We start from the raw sequence: 24,174 nt of genomic DNA, 5'->3' as shown, positions 1-24,174 counted from the left end.
GCAGCGTGTGGACACTTCCGGTTTTCAAAATAAGACGTGGGTGTTAAATTTATTAAAGGTTTATTTATAAAATATGAAGAATGGTTAAAATTTGATTTAAAAAAGTGTGTCTCATAAGCCAAGTATGATCCTGCACTGCTTCAGTGCTCATATGTACATTATGAAATATATTAAAAATTCATAAAAAATATGACAAGTGTTAAAATGCTATAAAAAGAGTACAAAACAACAACAACAAAAATATCGAGATATATATCGTGTATCGCGATATAGCTTAAAAATATCGAGATATTGGTTACAGGCCATATCGTGCAGCCCTATGTCAAGGTCTTGAGCCACTTGGTCTAGAACGAAAGTTGTGTCACTCTGTGTGTCTAGGAGTGCATAAACAATGACTTCCTGATCTGGCCGTTCAATGGGTGAGATTAACACTGGTACAATTGAGGAGGTGTGTGTGCCTGGGCCCCTTTGCATGACTCTGTTGGTGGTTGCTATTGCGGCTATTTCTTTGGTTTCCACTTTGTCCTTTGAGTTATAGTCTCTTCTAGGGAGTGCTGACCTTTGATGTTCTTTGAAATTGTCGTCATGTAGACATGTCGGATGTCTCTTTTGACACTGTTCACATGTGCTTTTATTGTCACATCTTCTTGAGTGGTGACCGGGTTTTAGACATCCGAAGCAAAGCTTTTCTACTTGCACAAACTTAACACGCTCTGGAACTTTCGACACTTGGCAAGAGTGTGTCCTGTCCTTTTGCAGAATGTGCATGATGGAATGCTACTCTGTGTTGTGTTTGTGAGCAGCGTCTTTGCTTGAATGGTTTGACTTTGTGGGTGCCTTGGCCTCTCACCTTCAACATTCTTGAGTGCTTGTATTGAGGATATAGGATCACAAGCTAGATCTGCTTCCTTTGATAGAAAGTCAACAAGTACCTTGAATGGTGGGTACCCCATGTCAGTTTGTCTGGCTTCCATTGCTTTGCGGTTCCATCTGGATACCAACCAATCCGGCAATTTCAGCAGAATCCTTTGACTCTCACTACAGTCATTGAGAACTTCTAATGTCTTAATATGGGGCATTGCAGCCTCACAGCCCTTGAGGAAGTCTGCAAATTCTCTTAGCTCACAACCATCTTTAGAGCTTATCCTTGGCCATCCATGCAGCTTGTCTCTGAAGGACTTGCCAATTATGAATGGGTCTCCAAAGCGTTTCTCCAACACCTGCCAAGCTGAGTCGTATGCTGCTTCGGTGCCTGGTAGGAAAAATCCCTCAACAGCTTTCTTTGCAGCACCTCCTAAGTATTTTCTAAGGTAGTACAGTTTTTCATTCTTTGGAATGTTTTTCCTGTCTATTAATGTGTCGAAAGATAGTCGCCAGTCTTTGAATTTTAAAGGATCTCCAGTGAATAATGCAGGCTCAGGTGTTGGAAGACGATTAGCGCTTATGGCTTCTGCTAGCACGTTGACCAAATCAGAGCTGTTCTGTACTTGAGGCATGGGTACTGGCTGCCGTTCGTGGAGAACAGGAGCTTGGCTTGTAACTGGCAGGGGTTGAGAGATGAATGGAGAACTTGAAACACTGAGGACTTGTGTTGTGACTGGTAATGACTGTGGAATGAAAGGTGGGCTTGAAGGGTTAAGAACTTGGAGGTCTCCTGGTGGTTCAGCGTCAGGCAAGAAATCAATCGCTACAGAGTTTTCTTCAGCTTGGTCATAGACCTTTACTCGAGCTCGTGCAGCATTCAACTTCTTAATTTCTTCCAGACGGTTAAGCTTTCTACGTTTGTCTTGTATTGCTTGTTGTCTAGCTAGGTTCTCAGACTCAAGCCTTTGAAGTTCTATTTCTTCTCTTTCTTGTTCATCCAATACTGCCAGCACTTCTTGGGATGCAGCAACTTCAGCCATAGCCTCACTTCTTTTGACTGAGTGGATGCTAGAGCGGGTAGAACCACATTTTGATCGCTGAAGCACAGGTGGCCTTGATAACGAACCTGTTGAGTCTAGGATCGATCCAACATCAAGATTCCTCTTCTTTACCTGTTGCATGCTCCTTAAGTTGCCTTTCTGCCTTTCGAATAATGAAATCTGTTGCTCCTTAAGTTGCCTTTCTGCCTTTCGAATAATGAAATCTGTAAGTGATATGCATGTATCAACCTTGCGCCTCAGTTCTGTTTCAGGAGTTTTCAATCGACGCACCTCTTCGTAGATGACCTTTACATCAGAACAGGTGCCTTTCATGTTCTCAATCAGCTCATTCAGTTCCTCTATGGAAGCCTCATCATTCAATATTTCTCTCCCTATTTTTGCATGATACCTCCATTTCTCATAGATGATTCTGTACCGACGTTGTACACTCTTCAGCCTTTCTTCTTGAAATCCTACTCCCTTTTCTGTGAGTGTTCGAGCTCTTTCACCTCTTCGTAGTCCTTCCACTTCTGCAGATTCAGTGTCTGTAGCTTCAGGTTGAGTATTGTCACGGCAGGTCTCCGCACTTGTGTTAGACATCTTAAAATAGCTTGAATGGCTATGAAAGCATATACAGTAGCTATTCACTTCAATTTCTAAACAAAGATGATAAAATCAAGAATTGAGAGCTTGGCACAAATGCAAAGAAACCTCTGTTGCAGGTTAGGTATGCTTAGAAATGCATAAATCACTTATACTTTGCACATGAAATATTTTGAACCAAAGGAGCGACCCTTTAAATTGGTCTAAATGGCCCTTTAACTTGGTTACCTTTTATAAATGCAGATTTACAAACTTAACTTCAATTCAAATAACGTTCCTTTCTGTAGTCTCTACTGAATATTGTTTACTTGCTTACTAATTAAATCAGCTTATGATAGTGTATTTACCCTTTAAACCTTGTAGCGTGTAACAAACACGATCACCAGCACATTAGATTTACCCCTTAGACATGTAGGCTATAACACAGTATGCAAGGTTAGTAGAGCTGAGTCCTTGTTTTACAATTTCCAAGCGAATCCACTTCTCACACCGCTTTAACTTTAAGGATATGGTAGAGCACTTTCTGGCGTTGGCTTGAAACTTGCGTCTTAAACACAGTCTAATCGCCGTTGCTTGCTGTTGCTACGCCGACAGTTCGTGGTGGGCTTTGCTTATCCGATGCCGGTTCCTCGTCGCGTCGTTACGCAGCTGCGGTCTCATCGTCTCTCCTACCCGTGTTGAGCAGGTGAGTTCTCACTGTAGCTCTCTTCACAACAGGACAGACACAGGTCGTTCTTTGAAACGGGCGTTTATTGCTGAGGACATAACTTGCTTCTCATCCCTGCACGTCTTGCACACGCCAGCACGCCTTTACGCCGGCACGCTTTCACGCCGTGAGAACTGTATTCACATGAACAAACATATTGCAAACACATGTAGAAGCTACGTTAGCATGTAAGATGAAATACAAATGAGGTACGTACAAAACGAAGAAATACAAACTTAAACAAATACCTCATTGGCCGCTTGTCGTGAAAAGAGGTTAAAGTGTTTTTAAAGTCCCTTTAGAGTCACTTCTTCTCTTCTTTTAACTTCTACTTTAGCATAACGAATGAACGAAGATAACAGAGCCTGATGACATGAGTAATGTGTCGCATACAGTCTCCACAAATCTCACCGTAGTGATAACACACCTGGGAAACATTAGTTCCGGCCATGAAATACTAATTACAATGACCAATAACATTTTTATCTGTCCCATGACGTTTTAACACCTCAATTTTACAATTGCATCAGATTATTTATTTATTTATTTATTTATTTAACTTAAAATTAGTTTAACTTGTGAACTATTTATGCATAACGAACTTAAATTTTATACGTCACTTACACTTAGTTTTAGTCTTAGTGTTGTCTGAACAGCTGCCCCAAAAAATTACAAATGGGGTAATTCCCTGAAATTCCATTGGGCATGGCTCCAATGTGCTGAGCCATGGCCAAGCAGCAACCTCTGTAGCTGCAAAGTAAAGCCTACAGTATGCAGATGTACCAAAGACTGCAATTCCTCAAACGTCCACTTGAGGCTGGCTACAGAATGAGTCAACCTCCATAAGTCCCCATGTTAAAATGTCCAGCTTCACAGCAGAAATAAACATGTTTACAGCCTGTAGCCTATAGCTAATTTCCCTGTTCCCCAAGAGGCAGAACAACCAACAAGCTACAAATGTCTCTTCAGAAAACTATGGGTGACATCAAGCATAGACTGTCCAATATTTATACTGTCAGTGGCTGCGGCCAGCAGAGCTGATTGCAGCAGTTCTAGACAATGATTGTGATGCCACCAGAAGCATTGCAACACATTCCAGAAGCATCTCCACTCTGCTCAGCGAAATAAATGTGCAGCAGCACAGGGAAGATCAGCTGGCTGGAAGTCAGACATTGAAACGGCATAGAGATTTATTAGACTATTAATCATAAAAACAAAAGGGCAAATACTTTAATTTAACGTAGCCGTCTTACCCATGGTAGAACTACATAAACAAAGTTACCAAATCTGAGGAAGTCAGGAGGGCAAAACGTTCCAATTCTGAAACCCTCCTGGTAGAGAACGGACCAAAACTGTCACGGATGCAATGCCCAGAGGAATTTAGGGGTAAAAAGGTATGTTGTGTAAATAGATATCTAAATTAATTATTTTTTTAAAAAGGGGACAAGGTTGATTTGTCTTTCATGTTTTCTTCTTTATAGGTCGAGCGTGCAAAAACATATATTCAAAACTCTGAACTTTACATTGAGGTAAAGAAATAAGCCAACTGATATGAAGTAGGGCTGCAAGTTACAATTGTCTTTTATTATCTATATTGTCTTATGCGAACAACAGTCCAAACGATATTCAGTTTAAACTGTATAGAACACAGAGAAGAAATAAATTGTGCCATTTGACAGTCAAAGATGTTTTTCAAACACCGCTGCCTGTATAAAAGAGATTTATTTCCTTGTGAGAAGTAAAGACTTCCTTGTCATTGCTTGACAGCAGCATCCCCTCCCTCCCACACCTCTCATCACAGTTTGAGGAGTCTCACTTGGTTGCTGGATTTTAGCTCTGACCTATGGATGCGTCCACATTGTTAGTTCCCTGTGATGAGCTCTCTGGAGACACAGACCTGCTCATTAAGCTTGAATGAAGCAAGTGGGCTGACTGAGTGTGACAAGGCTGTGATGAGCACTTGCTCCTCCAGCTCCATGCACTGTTGATGGGCAGTAAGTGGCCAAAGTGGGCTATGTGAGAGACAGCCACGCATGAATTAATGGACCAACTGAGACACCACTGATTTCAGGTCCAGTCTTTTGTGAACCTGCTTCCTTATATGAGCACTTTTTGCGACTTTGGCTTCACTGTGTCCTCTGCGTCTTCTCTCTGGACAGCTCTGGAGCTACTGAAGCTACTACTGTAGCTGGCAGCACGAATCACAATTTGGATGTTTTCTGGCAGTGAAAAGTTAGCAGTTTGTTATCCATAGAAACACCTGTCTACAGAAAACACCTGTAAAAGCACAAAAACTGAGACTTTTTCTACACAGCTTATATCTTGAATTTCTCTATGCAAAACTTATCACGCCACAATTATACAATTATTTCAGTGAATTATGTTGATCAATAATTTACTACATATGGAATGAAACAGAGCATACCAAACTTTATTTTGTACAGTAATCAGTGAGGCTGGGCCATAGATGCATCATGTAGCTGCCCTTAGAATCACTTATTGGAAATACCATGAAGAACAGCACTAGACATATGTGATAATAAAAAACATACATTTTGAATTTAGGTGGCCTTTTAGAACTATTCTAAACATTTGCTGTTGCCCCATAGGATTAGGGTTACAGGTTAGGTTGATTACATGATGACACATAATTTATAGCACATCTGACTTCTGATACTAAAACAGTAAAGAATCAGATCAGGTTAAAATGCCCACTAGATCTGATATATTTATTCATCGTGGATGATGGAAGCACTCAAAGCCCCTCTGCTCCATCACACTTTGATCCGACCACACTGACAATTAGAAACTCCTTGATGCAGCACTCGATGAGAAACAACATTGTCAGAATTTTGCTTGTTTCATCCAACTTTCACATGCTGCATGTGTTAAAGGGCTTCGACTGAGGGCTGTCAAATACTTTTTAAATATAAACCCAGGGTTCATTACACTGACTTTTTTATTTATTTATTAAGGCTTGAATATTTATAATACACATGTACACATAATTGGATGAAACAAATCAATAACACAAAACCATGAATGTGAAAATTAGATCAGAAAAATTGTAATTAAAAATCTAATTTGATGGGTCCTGATCTGCAGCATAATCAGCAGTTTAAATTGAATTTCAAATTTGGTCTCCATGTTTCTCTTAATTTTCTCAGCATGAGTACATCCTGAGCTGTCCTCACCACCAGCAGCAGAAAAGCAATTGTTTCATGTGTGAACATGAAAATAGTCATTCCAACTGAGCTGCTTCTTTAAAACTAGTACACAAAAATAAGATGAACACAAAGTAAATCTAAAATTGTGAAGCAGTGTTTTTTTGTTTTGTTTTTTTCCTGGTTTTGCCTGACAGAGCTGCTGAGATTAAATAATTTATGATATATCATTAAAGTGTTCATGATACTGTAGCTTAATTTGTCCCACATTTGTTATACATGTAGTTTGGATGTTTCGTATCAAATTCTAAAGTTCTTTTTAACAAAGATTAAACTAAGAATGAAAGATCATCAAAGTAATTACACTGGCCTGACAGCATCTTGACAATGAGGCTGAGCCATCATGTTCAAACAGAAAACAAACAACTGAAAAATAACTCACGTATTCGGCATGTGACAGTTTTAATTACTTTATGTTTCTCTGATTTAGTCTTAGATTTAGTCTTTATTAACATGAGCACAAACTTCATGGATTTATAATAACATAATTGATTCCTTTAAAAAAATATATAAATTGTCTGTTATCTTTACAAATCTTTTCTCACACTGTTGCATATTTTCACATCCAGGACTGAGCAGAAGGATGAAGGCAAAATTATGAGAAAGCTTTCATCAAAGACTCAAAAATAACTGGCCATATTGCAGCATCTGAACAGCACGGCGCTCAGTCAGACTAGAAAAAAAGCTTTTCATGGTAATATGTTAATGTTGGTCTGCATTTTCTGCACATTCTGGCTGTGAGCGACATGGTAGCACACCAAACAGAGCAGAACGCCTCAGATGACAGCGTAGTAGGGGTGATGCTGTACAGTGTGTGTGTGTGTGTGTGTGTGTGTGTGTGTGTGTGTGTTTGAAGGATATGCACGCCTCCTCCCGGTGAAGTCAAGGTGAATCTATTATGAATTCCTGTGGTTTGGTTCTCCGAGCTTGATTCAGTCATCGGCTTAAAATAACCCTGTTTGCCGGTGATGACGTTACTGCACCAGTTTCTACTGTATAATCACTGATATATGAAGAAAGGAATAAGCTTAAGCTAAATATAAAACTTGAGTTGTAGAATACCAACAGTGTGATAACCTTGTTGAAGATGTATTGCTAGTACAGTCCAGTATTTTCTATTATAGAACAGGAAACAACCTCAAAACCTGCCTGTGTTACTTAAACAACCATTTTATTTTATTTCATTTGATACTGACAGAGTCTATCGAGCTAGTGCACTGAAGTGCTTAATGTAATGTAAAATATTCTGCACTAATTATCACAAAATAAAAAAATAATAATAATCAGCATTAGTTCCAGTATTCCTTAAAAATGCATGAATTGCCTTTTTCTGGCTCACATTAGTGAAACAAGCTGTATACACTCCCTGGACACATTGAGCTGATGGCAAATACTTTACAAAAAGGATATTGTTACACCCCAGTCTAGGGGTGCCTAGAGCATAACCAGAAAGGGCCCCATCTTTCCCAAGTCCCAAGTAGCCTCTACAAGAAGTTTTAGATTTTGGAATGAAAAGAAAATAATTTATTCACAACACTCAGAGATCGAACAACTATAACTAAGGTATCAGCTCCAGGGTGGACCAAGGCCAAAACAACAACCAAAACAATTCTATCTGGAAAATAAATCACTTACCTCAGAAAACAAATGACAATAGACTTACCTCCCTAACTAACAAAACAGGAGAAAACAAGATCAATTTGAAATGGCAGTCCACCCCTACTATCCAAACAAAAAACTACTTCCAATCTAGAACAAAGGACTTTATAAAACACATGTGGCTGGTTGGGAGAGGAGGAGGATGAGGAAGTGCTGGTTGTCCACATGACGGCCGCCATCTTGGCTCCTTATGTGTCAGATGGCTTCCAGCTGCAGCCAGTCACGGGCTAGAGCCTGGAATCACTCCACCAATCATCTCCCGGGGATTGCACATTCCTATTTACATATGAAATTGACAACAACAAAAAAAACACAGGGCACACAAGCAAACACACAGCAGACTACAAAAATATGACCACAGTCAATATTCCTGATCTTCTCCAAACAAGTTTAGTTTCAGACTGGGTGTGTGCATTGGTCAAATCCTACTGAGAACAAAACTCAAACCTTGTTGATCGGCTCCACCTGCAGTGGCAGCTGTTGGGATCAGGCCAGGGCCTCATTCTCTCAGTCAGCTGCTCAGTGGCTAAATTGCAGATTTTTGGGAAGAGTAAAAATCTGTCCTTCCTCAGTGAGGAGAGACAGCCACTGACCTCGGGCATAATGAGATGGGAGCTCTTGATTAAGTTCCTCTCTGATTTGAGAGTATAATTGAACATGTTGTAGATAGCACATTTGTGCTATCGACAAGCTACTCTGTGAGGGCATGATGGTAATTCATCCCCGGCGTGCTCAGGACTCGCTCATTACTGTAGGAGAAATCAGGGCACTTTGTATTGATTATTCAGTGCTTAAAAAGAAGAAAAAGAAAATCAACCACACTGCCAAACTGATCATCATCAGTAATCAGTTCACTGGGGTTTATCATTGGCAACGGGGAATATGCAAAGTGAGTCTCTGCCCTGCAGCATTCCTTTCCAATTCCACTTAAGGCAAATTTGACAGCCATGATACTGCATGGAGAACAAATAGTGAAAACTCAAAATCCAATCAAGGGCATGTCAAATATCATCTCTGTGCATTCCCATATTCGCTCAGGCTCCATGATGAGTGGGGGGAAAAAAAGTGTCAACTGATTTGACGCATATTTACTGTACATCCATCCATCCTTTTTCCATTACCACTTCAATGTTTTGTGGTTCTTGTTTTAGTATTTCCTGTCTATTACAGAGTCTGTACTCACGTGACTTTTGTTACTTTACCTACTGTCTGTCTTTTTCCCGCCTGTTTTCTGTGTCACCCTGTTTAATGAATTAGTTCTCTTGTATTTAGTCTTTGTGTTTGACCTCTTTCACTTGTCAGGTCATCATACATCGTCCTGTCTTACAGATCAGTTCTAAATCTGTGGAGCAATGAAAAAAAAGAAGAAAAGAACAATATCTGGTTTAAAAGGTAGTGATGCAGGTCTGCCTACCACTTTGGCCCAAACTGAAATATCTTGACCACTATTGGATGGATTGCCATACAATTTTATATAGATATTCATGGTCCGGAGCCTAATTACTTTTTCCAGCAATCCTAAGTACTTCAGGATACCCTGACTTTTTCAACACATGAACAGGTTTTCAATTACCCATTAGCCATTGGCACAACATACCCCAAAACAACATAACGTTACTATCCATGTAATGAAGGCCTCTTATGTAGCAATTATGACGGGAACAAAAACGTCAGACTATAAAGCAACACTGTGTAACTGTTGTAGCATAAATAACAGGTTTCAAATCATGTAGACGCTACACCGACTTGAATGGTTACTCTGTAATCCACACTCTGTCTGAGTCACACATAATTTCACTTATTTTGGTGAAACTGGATGAAACTGAAGCTAATGTTAGCTCAGTTTGTTAGACTGTGAGCTCAGAGCACCAGTGGGGTGTTCATGTTCAGTAATCAATCATAACAAATGCACATGGACAACTCTCCATATTTATGATGCAGAAATGGCCAGCTCTATGCAATGTCACTTTAACATGGCAGAAAGCTGTCTCTCTAATAATGAACAAAAGGATGATATGTAATTATATTTTGTTGTTAACAACTAGATATTGCTTCATCCATGCTTTACCCAAAACATGGAATATTGATGACATTCCCATGCCATCGCCACTGTAATGTGATAATAGGCAGATGTTAGCATCCTAACAAGCTAAATTAGGGAGGTGGTCATGGTAAACATTAAACCTGCCAAACATCATCATTGTAAGCATGACAGCATTGGCATTAATATTTAGCTCCAAGTGCCACAGTTCCTACTGTAAGCCACTACTACTTACAATAGTCTGCTGTAGACATGACTTGTAAACATTTTAGTATATTCTTTATATTTCGTACAATATGTCTCCGCCGGGATATGATATAGGACAAACTCAAAGTTATGACTGTATCAGACACACTTCACAAACCACAGAGACTAAATTTGTCAAGAGTGATTTTGTGACGGCAGTGCATATCAGCACAGCTTTGAAGTGGCATGCTGATATGAGCATGTTAAAGTGTCGACATGTTAATGTGAGAGAAAAGTTTCAAGTGTGAAAAGATAAAAAGCTGCCGAAATGATCCAAACCATTTACCAAACGCTGGTTGCGAAATGACCCCCTACGGATCCCTCAACCTTCCAGGGAAAGCGGCATTGGTGGAGTTTGTGAAATGAGCATGAAATCATAAGTGCAGATTATTTGTTGGGGCTCTAAAGTGAAAATTATGATACACCCCCACGTGAAATGATGTGTCAAAACAACATGAACTGGGCACACAGTTTTCACCCATTTGGCATGATGAGTAAAATGTATGTGAAACAGAAGATCGTTGCCGAGGTTAGATTGAAAAATGTAGTTTAAAGTGCTGATATATTTCCAGCTTTATTATTATTATTATTATCAATATTATATACTATTATTATTGTATACTGTTGTTACTATTATTATATACTGTCATTATACTGTTATTAACAATGACATTCCATCATATCATCAGTACTATTACCATCATCTTGCAACTGCACCATATCTACCTATTTATCTTGTGTGTCCCATTCTGTGTTTTATTTATTTTATTATCTTTCCTGTATTTTTATTGTATTTAAATATATAAATAATAAATATATAAAATATAAATATATCTATCTGCAAGAGATCACTGTAACTGGACTTGTACCAGTATAGTACCAGTAGTCGCACATATATGTGAACATGTGGTGATTCCAGTGCTTGGCTCTTTTTACCAGTTGTAGGTAGGCAATGGTAGCACAGGTTAAGGAGGAAACCACTGGGTATGTATGACAGGGAGAAGTGACCATCGGGTCCATGAGAAGGACTGCACCACTCTCTTCAATAAGGCTTCTCCTACACGCCACCACCCACTAAATGACAGGCTGCAGTTGAATGCAGTCCTCCCTCCATGATTTCAATGCTGGCCTCACCACTTTGCTGCATCCTGAAAGTAGAGGGTTCATCTGTCATATGCTGGCAACTTTCTACTCTATGAGAAAATGGCATAGGCCACTGAGGTGGTACTCAACCTGGGGAACAGCTTGGCTTCATGGTGGTTCTGTGTCTAAATTTACTAAAAAGAAAAGAAAATTAGAAAGAAAGTAAGAGAAAATCTAAATGATTTCAAATCTATGTCCTAATACAATGTATTATTATTTATTTTTTATTATAATTATTCAATAAAATATATATTTACTGAATCATTTTTTTTTCATTTATTCACATTCCCCCTCCTGGTACTAACATGCCCTCCTTCCTCACAGGTCTGTTGTTCCTCAGTCTCTCTCTATGTCTAAGTGCATTAGCAGACATTCTGATTCTTCAACATGACATCTGACGGTCACCCAGAATTCATAGAACCATAGTTGAATTATGTAACTCTCATTTTAACATAAATGGTTGAAAGCAGGGACTGTGACCTCAGTTCTTTTCACTAACCTTTAGCAAGCAATAATATAACCTGCTATATTGCATTTGTAAGTGCTATAATTTTAGAACTATTATAAAACTAATTACACCTCAATTGATATATTTTCTTTAGCTACAACACATACATCCAACATGTTACTGAATGTAACTTAGGAATATACTCTTCAAAAGACCGTAATATGGATTGCATATATAGACCTATGGATATGCATCACCTTTTCTGTTATATACAAAAATGTTTCTGCAGACAGTAAAGTTATCCATTGTGTATATTCTCATAAATGTCTGTTAAGTCACTATCTGTTGTTGAATGAAGAAACGTTATTGTGTTTGAGCCTATAGCCCATTAAACTAAGTATTAACATATTTCTGTATTGTCTGTGGAAACATTCACCTTTGTGTTACCTCATTGGGCAATAGATAGTGACTTAGCAAACATTTATTTCAATGAAAACAACACTTCAATATCAGCGCCACAATATTTATACCCCAACAGTGCATGTGCATTGCTAACAGTGACCCCTTCCACTATCCTGGAATGTATTTGAATATGTAAAACAGAAAACTTTCTTTCTTTTATTAATCCAACATTTAGATCTTGACATAAGACTGTAAACTTTCTTGGATTCTGTCTGAATATTTTCTGCAGCACATTAAGTGTATTTGAGTCCACTTGGATAGAGCATAGATGAGACCAAATAACACAGCATATGCATGTGCAACTTACTGTATGTAAACTCATTAAGGACTTCCAAACTTTTAAAAAGAATCCCCACATGTCATGTGGTGGCCTCCCTGATGACAGACCCCGACATTCGACATCTCAAACGGTTTAGCTTCATATGTCTGAACAACTTAGACAGACATAATCAGACTGTTCGCTCAGTCATATCATACAGTATCAATAATCAGTCATAACAGTAAATCCTGCAGATAGTTAATGGCAGATGTACATTAATGTACAATAAGCCAAAGTCTTTTCATAGGAGTTGTAAAGTTTAAATATTCCAGTCCATCTTGTTGGGTAGCGTCCGGAGCAAAATAATGCTCCACAGCTGGTCTGAATTGTGACAATGTCAACACTGCCATGGCCATTTCTAAAGGGGTCTCTTGACCTGTGACCTCAAGATATCTGAATCAAATTTACAGACATTCTTACTTTATGCTAATCCCGTGCAGCTTTGGGCAAAAAAACATTCACTTTTTTACTTGCAGTATAAATGTGTAATGTGGGCATAGTGTATTTGAATATTTCTGCATACTGGAGTACTGAAAATGCAGAAATTATGTTTGGCTAAAAAGCTGAGACACCTGTAATTTAATGAGCAAAAAAAAATCTGTAACGAATGATATCAACCCAGAAACAAACTATGAGATCATGGGAATGACCATTATTATCCCTCTCAAGATCTCCCACACCACTAAAAAGACAAAAAATGGTCTCCTCACCAGATACTCCTTCATAAGTTTGTCCACGTCTTCCCCAACAAACACAATAAGGCATTTCCGCATACACTCTTTGGATTTATCTTCAGACTGTAAACACATGGTGCAAAATCATGCAGTGCAATTTTGTAATTTGACTGAAGATGCAAACATTATACAACGTCCAAATGGGAACTTTGAGTTACAGTAATTGTGATTCACAATATTTGCAAACCTCTTAAAAGCCAGTCAAACTAAACATAGTACTTCCTCCAACATGTAATTGTAATTCCACAAATCTGTTGAAAAAACACGCAAACAAACAAACACTCACAAAAATAATTCACAATTTTATGACTATATAATATGAGGCATCCTGATGTATTGAATAAGTACAAACCTGATCAAGTTGATGATTTGGATGGGCTGTCAGTGTTGTGCATGAATGAACTACAAGAGTTCATTGCACATGCTCGTGTTTTTGGGTGAACTTAATGAGCCAATAGCTGCAAAGTTCCTGTACTCACTGAGTACTTCTTTCAACCTGTAACCCAAACTAACCCTTTAAGTTCTAACTGCTCCCCATCAGTTGTTGGTCACTCTGGTATAAGTCTCTCTATTAAAACATACATGACAATAATGTTCACTTTTGTGAATTCAAATATGGCTACTTTTGCAGGAAACAACAGCAAATACAAAGGAAGAAATGAGATTTCATTTAGTTTTTTGTTGGGATAGTTAGCGTTATCCATAACTGTCACCACAGACTCTAATGTATTAATTAGGCTTTTGACATATTGGTTGTATTGTATTATACTGCATTATACTGACTCAGAGAATGAAATATGAATCCTTTCTCTTTAATCAGTAATCGCTGTCTCGTTTTTAATTCATTCTCATTTATTATTCTTTACAAAAGAGCCAAGTCACGATATAAACTATCACATCCCTCAGAGCAAAACAGCAACTCTGAATTTAAAAAAAAATGTCTGCAGGACACAAAAAATTCAGTCAATCACCTGCTATAATTCTCTCCCTTTGTTACTAATCTGAACAGATTCACAGCTTGGACGGTGTCACTGGTTGAGTCACGTGGGGGCGTTCTGGGGGAGAGTCACCACAGTTTTTTTGGCCTGGTGTTAAGTTTTAAGAGAAACTGACTGGGTGCATTTCATCATAATACATAAAGCTGTCATGTTCAAAACAACATGATTTATAATTCCTACCTTGATTAAGAGAGTTTACTTGTACAACAGATGTTCTACACTCTCAAAAGCGAGGTAATGGTAAACGGCAAGACTCAACAGAGAACGACTTGAGTATTGCTTTAATTTATCCTATGGAGAATTTTATTTACTTTCACACAAACTGGATAAAACAGGTTTAAACCAGGATTTTCTGTCAGTATAGTTCAGTGACTGGAGTTAATGACGTGTGATGTACAGTAGAGAGGTCTCACAGTTCTTCCTCTGGCCCACACCATGAATATCTGTCATCACTGTCCAGCTCCACATTGTCTCTCTCCATCATTTCATGCAAACAGAGACTTTTAGCGTTTTGTTTGCACCCCTGTAATTTTGTCTATATCAGGAAAAAAAAGCAGACAGCACTCATTTTTTGGGTGCAGTATTTGACAAAAGGGTGGGTGAAATAGCTTGTGCAGATCGTGATGTTGATCTCTGCCTGCTGTAATGGCTTCAGGCCATTAACCCTCCCTGTTATTTGCAGTGACATGAGCTTTTGAAAAAGGAAAATGGCGCTGCCCACATAACTTACAGCAGACTCACCACTCCAGCTGCCAGCCTGTGGCTTAGTGCCATTCCATTTTCCATATCCGCTCTATCATCATCACTGCAGTTAGATTCTACATTAGAGGCTCCCGCAGCCTTTTGATGTCCATTCAATTTCCACATCCATTCATTCTAATGACAATACCCAGTGTTTCGATATAATTACTGTAAATGTCAATTTTCCTCCTCTCTCCTGTCTCTAATTAACGTGACTTTGATGTGTCCATACATTTATACTTCAGGCTGCTGGGCCCGATGTTATGAACATTTTACCATTGTTTGAATTTATAGAAGCAGACTTGGGAATATTGCATTAGCAGCAATCAAATTAAATGGTACTACCCATATTTTTTTTTTCTCTTCACACAAAATTTAAAGGCAACATGTTGCCAACACCAAAAACATCATTGCCAAAAACCGCATGAGATAAAAAAGTAACTTACCAAATGGCTTTTTTATTCTTGGTTATCCGTGTAAAAGCCATCTGCTTCATATAAATAATACATCTAGACCAATTTGTGATCACTAACAATCACCTGCAATGAAGTTGAGGGCTTGTTAAGGTACATTCACTCCTAACCTGTTGGGTTGGGTTAAAATGAACCCTGGTGTTTTTGCCTCATTAAAATGGTTCATTTGGGCTGGTATGAAAGCTGCCAATCAAACTGTGGCGTGAACCAAACAACCAAACCTGCTTGAAAAGAAAGGTTTTGGTCTACCTCCTAGCAGACTCTGGTTTGGTTTGTTTTTTATTTGAGCCATGATGTGTAGCAGGAAGTGTGCAGAGATTCTCAGGTCAGCCTGTGGTCAGCTGAGCTTGTATCCTAGCCTGTGTAATTTGGCAGTTCATTAAGTCCATTAACAAGTTTGCGACACAGTGATCACTCCCCCATGTAATATGTACAAAACATCTCTTTTTCTTTCTGCCATTCATAACATGCAGTCGATTTTCAGTCTAATAATGCTAACAATGTGCTTCATGAGAGCTTTGTGACACTAGACAAGATAAATATACAAGTAAGACGCATTAAAATGTTTCATGAGTTGCTGCCAGTTACCAGAATTTGATTTTCCCACGAGAGTTCTGATGATGCCGAAACTGTGCAATCAATATCCATCAGTTGAGATCGTTCATTTGTAAAAAGTCAGTGTTCGCTTGAAATGGAAGAGAACTCAGATTCAACACTGTAAATTTATTTTCCCCTAATTACCTGTACTACTGTATTGAACAACTGAACTGCGTTGTAAAAGGACACATCTCCACAAATAGCTGCGCAATGAAAGATTGGTAGGGTTTTACATGAAGTCAAGATTGCATTATTTGAATATTTTGCAGCATAACAACCTGGAAACTTATTGATTGATGGACACTGATGGTGGGACTGTTTGTGCTAGAAAACAATCAACTCAGGGGTCTTCAACCAAGGGTTGAAAGACATAAAAAATATAGGAAGATAACAAAAACAAGTATTAAAATATATATATATATAATTATCTATATATATATATACACACAGTATCTTCTAAAGCTGATGTGCAAGTATATGACAGTATATGACAGTATAGACCACACTATATTCACACAATGCTATAAATACTATAAATGTGCAGATATACAACAGGATGAAATGGTCCCAAATAAATAGTGACTGTGCGTTAATGTAACGCAGAAGGTCTGAAGATGCTGCATTAATGTAGCATGTAGGTCTGGATGGGAAGAGGCAGAGAGTCAGTGTCAGGGGGGGGCTCCGGGTCTTGTTGATAAGGCTAGCAGCAGACGGGAAAAAAACTGTTCTTGTGGCAGAAGGGAGTGTCTCAATGAGTTTGTGTCCGAGGTGGGAGGGAACAGCCACAATCTTTCCTGGAGGCGTTCAGATCCTGGAGAGATGGAAGATTGCAGCCAATCACCTTCTCTGCAGACCGGATGACACTCTGCAGTCTGCCCTTGTCCTTGGCGGTGGCAGCAGCCTGCCAGATGTTGATGGAGGAGGTGAGGATGGACTCAATGATGGAGAGCTAGAAGTCCTCATTGTTCTTGGCAGGTTGAATTTCTTCAGCTGCCACAGGAAGTACATCCTCTGTTGTCCTTTCTTGGAGAGCTGAAAATCAGCTCCCACTTGAGGACCTGGAAGATGATGGTCCTCAGAAAGCAGAAAGACTCCGCAGTGTCAATTGTGGAGTCACAGAGGGTGATGGGGGTTCTTCTTCTCTTCTCTTTATAGCGTTGAGCTCTAGGTTGTTTCGGTTGCACCAGGTCACCAGATGGTCAACCTCCCACCTGTAGGTTGACTCGTCACCATCAGAGATGAGTCTGATGAGGGTGGTGTTGTCCGCGAACTTCAGGAGCTTGACGGACTGGTGACTGGAGGTGCAGCTCCTCTGCTCTTCTCACTGAAGAGCAGAGGAGCTGCACCTCCAGAAAGAACACAGCCTTGGGAAGAACCGGTGCCGATGGGCTGAGTCAGAGACGCGTTTTCCCAGCTTCACATGCTGCTTCCTGTCAGACAGGAAGTCTGTAATCCACCTACAGGTGGAGTCAGGCACACTCAGCTGGGAGAGCTTCTCCTGAAGCCGAGCCCGAATGATGGTGTTAAAATCAGAGCTGAAATCAATAGACCAACAATCCTGGCATAGGTTCCTGCAGAGTCCAGGTGCTGGCGGATGTAGTGGAGGGCCAAGTTGACTGCACAGACCTGTTGGCTCTTTAGGCAAATTGTAGGGGGTCCAGTATGGGGTCGGGGTGCTCAAAGGACTTCATAACCACAGTGGTCAGGGTGCCCTTTCCAGACAGACACAGAGACATTGGCTGAGAAGTGGTGTTGGAGCTTCTCAGAGTACAGTCGTTTAGAACATTCACTGCTTTGCTAAACTTGACCTTCGCCTCTTTAATTAATTAATTGTTATAGGCCAGGCCTAAAACGTGACACATGGCTTAAAAATGAATTAGATGTGGGGGTCTCTGTTCTGTTCAGCTCTGTCCAAGGGGTCCTTGGGCTGGAAAAGGTTGAAGATCCCTAAATTACTTAAACCAGGCTAAAATGTGCCCCATGTGGCTCAGGAAAAGTGCACCTTTGGAAATTCTCTGTAGGAATCAAAGAACTAACAACAAGAACAACTGCAAGAGCTTAGGAGGGTATCCTTAATCATGTCTTCCCTCAGCAGTGATGTTATTCTCCCTTTTGGCCAAAAAGGAAAATCAGTGTCAGAAAATAACACTTAACCTTTCTGACATTTTGAGATACAAGAAAAACACATACAAGCAGATAGACAGACAGTTCAAGCTTCAAAGCTGGCTATTTATATTGTTTTTGTGTTTCATCACAGTGGTCCCTACACTGTGTGGTCAGCCCTCACAGTGTTACGCTCCACTGGGCTGAGAAGTGTGTCGCTGATCTCATGTTTTCTCCAAAGCCACACAGGTCAGCCCCTCAGAACTGCAAGATGTGTTTCAGGAGACCTCCTCCAATATCTTCCAGATCAACGCCAACGGTAAAGAGTCCATCCATCATTAAAACCGTGTGTGTGTGTGTGTCTGTCTGTTTGTGTGAGCATGTGTTTGTGTTTGACCATACAGTAAATACTTTGAGACCTTTGACCAAGGACATTTTGACAGGCTTGCTCTCTTTAAATGGATTCTAAGTTTAGGTGAATGTACAGTAGTTCAAGGTTAAAAAAAAAAGTTTTATGGTTTTAGTAAATTAGCATAAAGTTAAATTTAAAATAAGGTCAGATTATCAATAGCAACATTTTGCTTATTGCTAGCATTATGTCTTGGGTTTAGCTTTAGTTCAAAACAGTGCTACATTTAGAAGAAGGCTTATGAGTTTGACTTTAGTTTTAGGGTCAACAAGGAGTAGTTAGATTTACGTTTTTTCAGATATATGAGCTTGGTTAATGAGTTGTTCAAGTAGTATTAGATTTACATTTGGTAGGCAGAGTTCAGACTTTAGATGAATTTCTATATTATTTGATCCAGTTTTAGGTTTAGATATGGATCAAATTAAGATTTAACATACAATTAAATTCAAATTAGGGTTGAGGTTGGATTTGAAGCTTGATTTTAGAATTTTGATTTGTTAGTATAGGGTTTAGATTTAGAAGGAAAAAGCAACAGTAGTTTAACATTATAGCTTTGGTGAGGGGTTGAGAGAAGAAGTTGTATTAGATCTAAATTGAGATTTTTACTACTCTACTACTAATACTGTTAGTACTCAAATCAAATCAGATCAATTCAATTCAAAACTTTGATTTTAATTCATAAAACACCTTTTGCCTCTGAGGGCTTTACAATCTGTACAGGGAGTGACACCCTCTGTCCTTAGATCCTCGGTTCAAGTGAGGAAAACGGTAGCAGCCATTGATGTCATTTCTCTTCATCTCCACCCACCCATTTCCTATTATGGATGAGATGTGGTGAGAGGTCCTTTAAACAAAGAATTCTAATTTACTTTAGATTTGGTTTTAAGTCATTTAAAACAAAGATTTGCATTTAATTAAGACTTTAATTAGTTTCACAGTAGGGTTCTAGAATGAATTTAAGTGCATGAGTGTGAGTGGGTCCAGTACACACTCTTAATGTTTGTATTCTTTGACTGTGCCTCCAGTTGTCACACTAGAGAAGAACCTTCAATCACTGGGAACATCGAGAGATACAGCAGAGCTACGACAGAGTCTGTGAGTAACACATAGCATGTGGAATGTTACTATGTACAGCACCTCAAATCTGAGGTATCTGTACTTTACTGTGGGATTACCATTTCATAATACTTTACACTTGCACTCCACCGCATTTCACAGAGAAATATTGTACTTTTACTTCATTACATCTTCCAGGCAGCTGAAGTTATTAGTTACTTTACAAATTAAGATTTTATGTAACAAAATAAGACATTTAACTACCAAACCATATACAACAATTAATCATTTAAGTTCAATTTTTATACAAACATTTCATGGTTTCAGCATCTCAATTGTGACATTATGCAGCTTTTCTTTTTGTCTTAGATTACAATAAATGTAATGAATTCTGGAATGTTGGTAGGTCAAAACAAGAACTCTTAAGGTAACACTTTTTTTCAATAAATATCAATAGATGAATGAAGAAAAAAAACAGAAGACTGAGTTCCTGCTTAACAATGAATGCATGAGTAACTAAGAACTTAAATGGAAAGAGTCTCTGTCTGGTTCTGGAAGTACATCTGTCCTTTGATTTTCTACAGGTGATCATGTTAACATTCACCGGGTGTATTGCTGAAGACTGAATGAAGCTCAGTGTTGAGTGTGTTGTTTGGATGAGTGGTTTACAAGAAAACTGCAAGCAGCTATAAGAAAGGTCAAGCAGTCAGCCACTTTCAAACAGGCACTGTATTATTTATGTATTATATATAGTACATCAGTAGACCTATACACTATAGTATACATTATATATTGCACGGGGCATTTTTCTACACTGGGTACTTTTACTTTCAGTACTTTAGGTGCATACTTCCTGCATAACTGACACCTTCCAGTAACTCTGTCATCTACATTGTACATGTTTGTGGTCTATCTCGTTGCAAAGGTTACATTTATCTCTCCTTTTAAGAAAAGTGCTTATTTTCTCTTTGTTTCTTTGTCCTCTTTCATATTGATTATTCTTTTTTAGTTGAGCTGCCAGCAATTACCAGATTCAAAGCTGATGACAAAGTGGCCAATCTAAGATGATTGCATCTGTTTAAAATGCATTACATCCCACTGTGTTGGCTGGCATGTCATCAATTCTATTGAACATTTTTTATGATCGCCTTGGAAACTTACTGACAATGCTTGGCTGCTTTTATTTTTAACTGCCCATTTTCCTTCAGCAGTATTGACGTTGGATGCAAACAACACATCCAGTGCCTCCGACTGATGCAAATTACATCCAGTGTGATTCTTTGTGATATTCAGCAGCTCTCTGTTTTTCAAAGATTGTTCCAGAAAACAGTCAGGATTCCCAACTCTGAGAATCTAATGGAGACTTTGTGAGCCCATTAACTAGAGGCTTTTGTTTTTCAACAGAAGTTTTTTTTTTTTGTTGGTTATGGCAATTTGCTTTTCGTCGAACTCCAAAATGTGCTCCCTTTGATGACAGTTTCATGGATTGATTCAAAAATTACATTGAATATCAGGGATTAGGGCAAATAGTTCCATTTTCTTCCAACCCTACTTTTGTACTCCTACAAGAGTGAAATTCCAGCCTCAAAAACAAGCAAAGACAGCAGTCAAATGGCACTCAAGAATATCAAAGTCTATAACAGTTTTGGTGGTAAAAAGAAAAGCGTGTAGATTGAAAAGAACCAATCTCAATTTTTTCTTGAACAGGGTCTATTGACTGAACTGTCATTTCCTTTGTGCATGTCTATTGACTGTGCTGTTGTTTTTCCTTGTGAGGGTTTATTGACTGAAATGCTCTTTGAAGAAGATGTAAGGTTAGCATGAAAGTGGTCACTCTGAAATTAAATTGGCGCGAAATGACAGGTGACAGGAAATGTTTTTTCTGGGAGTATCTTTCCCCTTCATACCGATATTGCCAATCAAGAAAAGAGTCTTTTTATGTGGTCCATGTTCTGGAACTTTTAATCATACAAGATGATCTTCATCAGCAGGTGGAATATGTCCAGTTGTCATAGGATTGCAGATGTTGATTGCAGATGCTGAGCAATCAAACGGTTTCATGGATTTTATGGAGGCTGAAACTTTGCCTGTTAATGAAGATCATGGCATGGCTACTAAATGGACCTTATGATAAGGTTGTTATTTAACTGCTGTTTTGAAGATCAAGAATTAACTTTTGCCTCATCATCCTCCTTAATGTGTTAAGATCATCAGTTGTGTTGCTCAGTGTAGTGTTGGCATATAATTAATTGTACTGTAATGCATATTATGGCAAGAACCGCTCAGCTACTCAACATTTCAACAGCATATTTATCTTTGTATCAGCATTTTATTTCCTTAGGTATTTACATACAGTGCATCTACAACAGGGTTGCTGTGACTAACATGCCATGGTAGCCTAACATACAAAGTGCCGTTATACAAATATGATGCACAGTAAACTTTGTTATAGAGGTACATTGAAAAAAAAATTCTAATGTGTATCACACAGCCTTCGTGAAGTGGCAAGATGTGATATCGTACAACCACTGGTTATCATGGGACCAGTGGTTTGTATCTAAGTCATGAGATGAGCAAGTTCAGTTATAAAATGTATACTTTGGGATATAATCAGAAACGTCTTGAGTTTACAATGTTTCATGTTGCAAAGGTCATAAATGAACCTCTCCACTAAAGTACCGAGTGTACCTCAGTACTTGACTGTAGCACTTTCTGCCATGCAATTTTGGTTGAGGTTATACTGATGGTTATGGTTAAAAATCGGGGCCATGGTTGGAGTTATAGTCTGCCAATCAAAAGGAAGGATTTGGAGGAAGTTCTGCCTGAGAGACCAACCCCAAAGTGTTGGGGCTGCTCATAAATGTTTGACGCTAGTGCAATAATATTTGAACCTCCGAGTGTAGGCAAGATGTTAATAAAGACAGATAATTGTCTCATCAGAATTAAGCTGGCTGAGCAGTAACAGAAGACTGCAGCAACTCACACAAATGCTAACGTTCAGGGTCTAAAATGTTTCTGAAAACAGAGAATGTCACATTACCCAGTGGAAATTGGACTCTTGACCCTCACCCATCCAAACATCGACTGAAACCCCATACACGCAATGTTTCCCTGTCCCTGTTCATTGTCCCCATCAGTCATGAGTGACTGCAGTAACATAGGACTACAGCTATATGATCCATCTGGCCTCACTAAAAAAAGCCGTACACATACAAACGCTACACTACTTTTACACACAGCAGATTGTCACACGTGTTCCTCTGCAAGCAGCATGACTTTTGAGTTTTGTGAAATGAAAAGCAAGTGTTTGTGCCCGTGGTTAGAATGGTAACCCGCCATCTGTGTGTCTGTCTTCAGGCAAAAGACTCAAATCTCACGGTTAATAGAATTTGACCCGCCCCTGTAATCGTGGAAATGCACACGGAAAAAAAGTCTAAGTGGATTAATGGCCGGCACCCTCTGAGTGTCATTGTCTTTGTTAGCGCATTAGGCATTCACTAGTGTTCTGGCTGTAACATGCCAGAGGACACAGGGCTGTGTTTGGAGGAGAGCGCCCCCGACTGACTGACCGCCTCTTTGCAGCCAAAGTGCATCATAATGCCAGGTAGACTCTACAGCAGGAAGGAAATTAACTGAAAAAATACTTTTTTATTCTGAGGTACTTTTCATCCCTGGTAATATGTGGAAAGACTAAGACTTATACCCACCGGGCACAGCTGCTACAGAGCTGATTGTGGCCACTCTAGACAAAGTTTGTGATCCCACCAGAAGCACTGCGACGCACTCAGAAACATCCCAGAAGTGTCTGGCCAAAAGTACACACACAGAAATGGCACAGAGAATCAGGTTGATTCACCCAGTGCAGATTCCTGATCATAAAAAAACAGACAAATGTGAAACAATTTAACTCTAAACCAAAGAAAAAATTACCAAAACTCGTGGGCACCAAGGCTGCTGTGGCAAGGATCCAGCCCCTGCACATGGGGCACCCTCTCTAATAGGCGTACCCCTAGCATGTAATTTTTGCTATAAATCTCATACTGTATAATCTAACTAATTCATTTGCTCAGTTTTAAGTCTTTGAAATTATTTAATTTTAATTATTTAATTTTGCTTCGTCTTTGGTTCCAGGATAACATTACAAGGTTCTACTGACCTGTGAACTCTAAAGTGTTTTATTCTGTCTGATTAATTCCAGTCGTCCATCAACTGTTTCCTTTATTCCCCCTTGTGTTTCTTTTGTCATGGAACAAAATGGTGTGTCATCACACAGATAAAAGTGTCGGTAAACAAATTCAGGATATGATG

At 39.1% G+C, this 24,174-nt stretch overlaps 1 protein-coding gene across 1 annotated transcript in view; it reads left to right on the top strand.

Moving 5' to 3' along the window:
• The window catches only part of tsnare1 (T-SNARE Domain Containing 1), a 134,051-nt gene that overhangs the window by 13,845 nt on the left and 96,032 nt on the right, over positions 1 to 24,174 (top strand). Inside the window, exons 2-3 of the mRNA XM_027277193.1 lie at positions 18,643 to 18,720; positions 19,836 to 19,905. Coding sequence (XP_027132994.1) covers positions 18,643 to 18,720; positions 19,836 to 19,905 — 148 coding nt within the window. The remainder of the gene's footprint in view (positions 1 to 18,642; positions 18,721 to 19,835; positions 19,906 to 24,174) is intronic.

This window comes from Larimichthys crocea, unplaced genomic scaffold (genome assembly GCF_000972845.2).
Source record: "Larimichthys crocea isolate SSNF unplaced genomic scaffold, L_crocea_2.0 scaffold88, whole genome shotgun sequence".
Lineage (NCBI taxonomy): Eukaryota > Metazoa > Chordata > Actinopteri > Sciaenidae > Larimichthys > Larimichthys crocea.
Note: the sequence above shows the minus strand (reverse complement) of the source record. Positions and strands in the feature narration are given on the sequence as shown.